Source organism: Pteropus alecto, unplaced genomic scaffold (assembly GCF_000325575.1).
Source record: "Pteropus alecto unplaced genomic scaffold, ASM32557v1 scaffold3, whole genome shotgun sequence".
Taxonomy (NCBI): domain Eukaryota; kingdom Metazoa; phylum Chordata; class Mammalia; order Chiroptera; family Pteropodidae; genus Pteropus; species Pteropus alecto.
Window position 1 is genome coordinate 15,713,469 of NW_006442484.1, and position 7,606 is coordinate 15,721,074.

At 34.4% G+C, this 7,606-nt stretch overlaps 1 protein-coding gene across 1 annotated transcript in view; it reads left to right on the forward strand.

The window, feature by feature from the left end:
- The window catches only part of THSD7B (thrombospondin type 1 domain containing 7B), a 745,753-nt gene that overhangs the window by 286,637 nt on the left and 451,510 nt on the right, over positions 1–7,606 (forward strand). Inside the window, exon 5 of the mRNA XM_015596500.1 lies at positions 1,666–1,835. Within this exon, the coding sequence (XP_015451986.1) occupies positions 1,666–1,835 (170 nt within the window). The remainder of the gene's footprint in view (positions 1–1,665; positions 1,836–7,606) is intronic.

Genomic DNA, 7,606 nt, shown 5'->3' on the forward strand with positions numbered 1-7,606 from the left:
TCTTTTAGGGAACCTTAGGAGGCAGAGGGTTTAAAATGAGAACCTGGTAACCATCCACCCCAACACACCTCTGCTTCATTGTGTCTTGCCCTGGAATACAGAGCCACCTGTGCCCTAAGATCCAGAGATATGAGGAGCGAGCCTTGTGTTTGAGTGACTGTAGAGAATAGAGTGACAGTGCTTTCTGAGTGAGGAGAAAAGGCTAAGGAGCTTCACCTCTGGAGAAGCACTACTTCTGGGAAGAACTGGACTTCTCAGTCTCTCATGTCCTGGAATTAGGAATGTGTTATTGTCTGTATTCACCTGGCATAAGCAGGACTCGAACTCTGCACTACAAAGTCTTGCCTGGCCCTCTCATTTTCAAGCCTTGGAAAACCACATGAAAGTGAAGTAGTGAGGCAGAGGGAGAACAATTGGGTTATAACAAATCTCAAAGGATTGTCCAAATCCTTTTTCTACAACGGGCTTTTCACAAGACTAAGATTTCTCAGCTTTCAAGCCTTTTAGAATGATGACATTTATTGTGGGGGATTTGATGACTCTTAGGTTTCTTAGACATTTGACTCCTGATTTTGACACCTGTTACTTTATTTCAATTTTATTCTAGTTTCTATGAAGCCAGAGTCTTGGTGACACATGCGTATTTTTATTGTTGTTTTGGTTTCTTTGAAACAATCACAAAGCCTAGAATTCTTTTCCCGAAATCTGAAATGGTATAGCAGATATGAGAATGTTCTTAGGTTTTGTTTATTGTTCCCAAAGTTAATGAGTCTGTTGGTATTTATGTGAATGCTGTAGGGTTATATTAATACTATGGGCTGGAAGAATGCTGTAATAATCCATAAAGGAAATTCTATCTGAAATAACTCTCCAGGTTTGAAGATAGTATTGTTATGTTTTATTTTCTACAAGTTGTGTATAAACTCCATTGTGTTTTTTACTCTGTATTTATATGTGTGCATGTGTGTGTATGTGTTTGCCTATTAGTATGTATCTTAACTTGTTATAAACCAGGAGGACATATTCTTAAGTCAGTTTAAATAACATCATGTTTGTATGTGTGAAAAAGCATTCATCAATTAAATATAAGGGCACTTTGTTAACTAATTTTTAATATGGATGTCTTTATCCCAATAGGATCAAACAGGTAGAAATACTTTGCTCTATCAAGAGGGTTTAAAAATTGGAGTTCATCTCAGTCCAGTAAAATTAATATATTCTCAACTTCACACATTCAAACAGCATCCTCCTATTAATTAAAAAAGAAAGGCCAAATTTCACACAAAGTCACTTAGAAGTTTATGAAATGAAATTCCATGACAAGTTCAGCTGCTGCAAATTAGGCTCATTTGGTTTCCAACTCTTTCCTCTTTCTTTATTCTCTTAGTTTCAAGGTTGAAACAGTTCCACCGTTTAGTCATATTTTCTTCCTTCACTTCTCTTATCCTGTGCTATTAACATGTTAGGCTGCTGTGATTTTTTTCTCTAGGACATGAAAGAGATTTAGTATGCAAAGCTAGTAGATTTTTTTTTTTTTTTAATCCATAGGCAAAGATTTGGCCTTAGAGTGATTTTTATGCACACTTGGTGTCATCACTTGTTTTCTTTAGAATTTTATATTTTCCTGATTTCTTCTTCTTCTTTTAAATAAATTAAACCAAACAGGTATTCCTGGAAGACCTCTGAATGGAAAGAATGCCAAGTCTCTCTCCTCCTCGAGCAGCAGGATCTCCACTGGCATGTGACGGGACCTATTTGTGGAGGTGGGATCCAGACCCGAGAGGTGTACTGTGCCCAGAGCACACCAGCATCCACTGCACAGAGGGCTAAGGAAGGTAGGCTGCAAGCACCAGCAACAGATGGTGTTATTGATTGAAAGAGAAATCTACTCCAATACCATTTCTTCTTATTCTTCTGGATATAGTGGACCTTCTGCATTCACAGATTTAATGTTTTGTTGACCGTTTGCAAACCACCCCTAAATTCTGCTTCTCGCAGTAATTTGGAATAGTTAAAAACTGTGGTGATAATAAAAAACATCAGCCCAAAAAGATCATTGTGAAAATTACATGAGAAAATAAACCTAAGATTTGTAGTACAAATGGATGTTACACTCTGAGGAGCTGGAGTGAGTCAGTAATAAATGAGGAGCATTATTGTTTTGTTTTGTTTTCCAAGAATGGTTTTCTTTTTTTTTTTTTGATGAATTTGTGAATGTGGGAATTTCTACAGATGTATTACTTTCAAACGTCAAGGTCAATGCCAATTTATTGCCAAAGTTTACAATGTAAAAGTATATGGAAAGAAGGAAGAGGAGAAGAAATAATAACCCCTATGGTAGGCTATCCATTGGACAGGTACAACCTCAACACTAGTCCATTTGTTTCAGAATTTGGGACAATGATACATATAAAGACTGAAAAAAAAATGGCCCAGATTTATTTAACTCCATTTATTGAAAAGCCAAGAGTAGACAGTAGTGTTCTACTCTAAAAGAAGGTATAACCTGCTGGCCACTTTGGAGAACACAGCAGTGTCCTCTGCAGAAATGGTCAAGGTAGGAATATTTCCTTGGACGTGCACATAAAATTCTTACCTGTGGAATTTGGTTAGGGAGGCAAGGTGTGAGCTTTGTTGCTATGGAAATACATCCTTTTTATTCAGTAAAGTTGTTCAAATGCAGATGCCTTTTTTGACATGGCCTCTCCTTTTTCCAGGAGCATCCATGGCCATAGCCTTGATGATGTACCTTATGACTCACAGAGGGATAATCTTTCCAGACTGCTTAGCATTTGCTTCAAAGTTGAAGTTACAGTTCTGCATTTACAGGGCTTAAGTTATTTTTTAAACCACAGTTAAATTTTCTTTCTTTTCTAATGTCAGTTTTGGAAAGTGACAACTTACATACTTTCTGTTCCAGGACAGAACATGATGACTATTCTTACTCTTCTGAATTCGGAGGAACAGAATTTAGATAAAAAGCTCCAGCTTATTCTTTCAAATCTTGGTGATCTTTTTATTCCTTCTCCTTCTTCCTTTTAACTGTTGTCTATGGTTCTAGGATCTTCAGAGGTCAACATATAATTAAGAATTTATAAGCTACCTATTTTCATCTTCAACTTTTTATCTTCTGACATTTTTATCTTCCTAAAGTTTCTTTAGTAAAAATAACTTTACTTATGGGTCACCTGTTTCTAAAGCTCTTTCAACATTAATCTTTCCAGCTTTCTTAATGAAAATATATTAGACACGGAGATTGTAATAAGGAAGAAAGTGCATGAATGGTATTCAAGAGTTGGGAGTCACATGCGGATGAGGGGGTTAAATAGAAGAGGGATGTTTAATGCAGATTTAACAGCCTATTAAGCCCTGGTGCAATCTGTTTCAAGCATCTGAAGAAGAAGAAAAAAATCTTAGGCCAAGATACACTTCTAGATTAATGCTTGGTTTCACATGGAAACAGAAAATACATAGAAAGCCCTAAGCCTGGTAACCCAGTTCTCAAGGGATTGGGGGCTGGTTAGATGTGAGGACGAGATATAAATGCATCGATATATACCACAACCATGTACTCTTATACATAGTTAAATACAGTGAGTGAAACTGTTGATGCATTAGAAAAAATAGCATAGCCACAGTTGCATTAAAGGCTTACAACTTATCTTCATAGTTATTTTAAAAGGCTTTATTTTGCCCTTATATGAAAGGGAACCAGAAAAATTACTCTGCTGTTATTTTTCTTTCTTATAAATGTTTTCTTTTCCTACTGTTATCATTTATAGGTATACCTCAATGCATTTGGCAACATGAGATTTTCTTTTTGGCTCAAGTAAACACAAGAGAATAATTGAATTGCCATTTTAAAGGACCAGCGAGTGTGTTTGCCCAATTAAAGTGACAGAATTTAAATATTTCTAACATTTTCTTCTAAGGCAGAAAGAAGGGAAAAGTTGGTGACATTTTTGCATTTCAGTTTTTGTGAACATCTTTTGATGATGATGATGATGATGATGATGATGATGATGATGTTAGATTTTGGAGGGTGAGAAATTTTAATAGCATTGATTTTAGAAACTCTTTTTTTCAATTGACTTTCCCACAAGGTTAATTTCTCCTTAGACTCCAGGAAACTCTGTTCACTCTCTGAAGAGGAATTGCTTGACTTACTACTGTGTAGAATCCTACCACTCACTGAGTTAGCTGCACTGCATTCTAAAAATGTGATCTTAGAGGAATCCAAGATCCTGGAAGCAGGAGGGGTGGGGAACTAGACTTATATCTATGGCTCTCTCATGCATAGAATGAAATAGAATTTCTAGATACCAGAATGGGGGAAGGGGAAAATGCTAATTCTCTCCCAAGGGTCCCAAGTCTCTTGCTGAGGCTGGAAGCTGAGGCTGAATTCTGATTTTAATGCAGTTTTATCGACGACTTATTCTTGCTGTTGTCCCATTCCCCATTTGACCTCAATTCATGGTGTTTGTAGGAATAGTATAATAACAACTATGGCATAGTTATATTACATATATATACATGTGTGTGTGTGTATATATATAAACATATATATATATACATGCATACACACACGCGCGCACGCACACAATTATATATAACTAGTTATGTTATTCAGTGTTCATGTGATGTTTCAGATGCAGCTAAAATAGTGCCATAACAATCAATATGAGAAGTATTACCAGTAACAGTAACCAAGCCTATAAAATTGGGGATGAAAATGTAGAGGGGTATTTATGATTTTGTTTATCACTCATTGTTGTGGAGACAGTTTTGTTTCTTTTTTATAATTCAGAAGTACCAACAAGAGCAATGCTTACCTGCAACTCTAAAAGCTTGGATTTGGTGAGACTGTTTTCTTCTTTCCCTTTTCTCAAACAAAATTAAAGCCACTCAGCCTGCATTCAGGGGTGGTTTTTCAGAAAGTAAACATCGAAACAAGAAACACACTTTCAAAATCTAAGAAAGACTGGGACAATGTGGCCCAGACAGTGGCATATCAAAAAATATGGAGTAAAACTGAATAGAGATAGAATGTATTCATGAAGTGAATAAAAAATAAAGCCCCCCCCCACCCCGACAAAAACTAAATAAAAATGGAGAGAAGATACTGGTGTAGTTGTAATTAAGTAGAACACTGCCTGGTTGTTTGTTTCTCTTCATATTTCAGGTTTATTATTTGGCATCAAATGGACACAGCTATTTTAAGAATGGAATATAATTTAACTTTGAATCATTGAGCACATTAGTTGCCCCCTCCACTCTAGAAAGATTGAATAGTTCTTGAAAGTCCTAAGTCTATATTATGCTAGGCCCAGAGTTGACACCTCGGGAGTGCATGACCAGTTAAGGGAATGTGTCCAGGAATGCTAAGTTGTATATAAAGACTATATATTTTGTGTCTAGCTAGTTTTAAGTCTAACTAGATTTGATATGTTTTGGTTCTGGGTTTTAATTCTAACCTATATGGTACTTCTCTAAACCACATAAATATTATTCTAGTGTTCTAGTTCATCATACTCTTTTTAAATATATTGATTAGGTAAGTAGAATGTGGATAGCAATCACATATTCGTTTTCAAAAGTAATTTGCTATCGTTTAAACTATGTACTAGACATTGGTATTATATCGGTGCCCCTCATTAATTTACAGTCTTTGAATTGGAACAACAATTGAACTAACAATTATGAAATACTGTCATAAGTAATATGATATATATGTATATGTACATATATATCTACATATACCTATATATCTATATATCTATATATCTCTATCATCTATCATCTATCTATCATCTATCTATCTACATGATTAAAATGATTTAATCATGTAGATAGATAGATGAGGGTAATCTTTATAAAGATGATAATGCTTACAGAGAATTTGGAGGATGAACAGAAAAGAATATGCTAAGTGGGTGAGGGAGGACATATGGAAAGTAATGGAGATAATTATGGATAGCAATCACATATTCGTTTTCAAAAGTAATTTGCTATCGTTTAAACTATGTACTAGACATTGGTATTATATCGGTGCCCCTCATTAATTTACAGTCTTTGAATTGGAACAACAATTGAACTAACAATTATGAAATACTGTCATAAGTAATATGATATATATGTATATGTACATATATATCTACATATACCTATATATCTATATATCTATATATCTCTATCATCTATCATCTATCTATCATCTATCTATCTACATGATTAAAATGATTTAATCATGTAGATAGATAGATGAGGGTAATCTTTATAAAGATGATAATGCTTACAGAGAATTTGGAGGATGAACAGAAAAGAATATGCTAAGTGGGTGAGGGAGGACATATGGAAAGTAATGGAGATAATTAATTATATTCAGTGGTGGCATGTAAACTGGTGTGAGAGCATGAGGAATGTTACAATGACATTGTAAAACTAGGCCTTTTGTAATATTCTGGAGTTAAGACTATTTTCAAGAATATGGGTACCTAGTGCAAACTTTTTTTCTCACTGAAGGTTTTTAAGTATAGAAGAAATCTCATATTCTTAGCTTTATATCAGAATGGGTGAATGTCATTATGCTAAGAAAACTTTCATGAGTGGTCATGTCCTATTTGCAAACTTATCTGATTATTCAAGAAATTTTTGTGATATGAAATAATGTAATTTACATTACAAATAGATGAACAGGTTTCTTAAGGGACAATTAAAGGAGATATTCCACCATCATTTGAGAGCCTAAAAATGTCCTTTACCTGTCTTTATAAATTGGTTTTAAATTCAATAAGCTCATTTGGGTGTGAGAATAAAGTGTTAAGAAAATAATATACTTAGAACTTCCCTTAGTGTTAACCCTTAGAGAAGAAATGAGACTGTTGAAATGAGGTCGTAGCATTTTCTATTGCTTTATGCTAATAGAGAAGCACAGATAACTGGATGAAATAATCTTTGGTAATTAACAGTAGAATATTTGATGGCAGTTTACATGAGACCAAGAGACAGGAGGATGTTGGCCTGCATTCTTTCTACCCTGGAAACATATTCAATTATTGGAGATTATATATATATATATCTCATGTAGTTCAAATATTCTCATGCAAAAGTGTGAAAGCTAAGAAAACTTTAGAAAAAGAACACTAAATACTTAGAAGCAATTAGGTCACCAGGAGTCTAGATTGAGATTGGTTTCTATTGATTCTGTTTCATTGCATTTACATCTCAGTTTAGTGATTATTTAATCAAGTGTAACAAACTTGTATTAGTGTGATATAGCAAATGTTTATTGAATTACTGTGCTTAGCAAAAATATTGAAGAGTTCCTACTTTAAGCATTCATTAAATTATCAAGCTGTTTTTGACATTAAAATTTTCTTAATTTACTTAGTTCAAGGTGTAATTCACATGATTGAAATGAGAACAGGAGAGAGTTGCCCTAGAAAAATAATTATAGAGGCAGGATATTCAATGAAAGAGTCTAGTGTTGAATAAAGGTTATTCCTGAAGGGTAAAAATGGCTTGTGGAAAAATGGGTATTTTTGATAGCATGTGAGTCCTCCTTAATTCGATCTTCTAAAGAGGAAGAATATATGTTCTTCTTTGT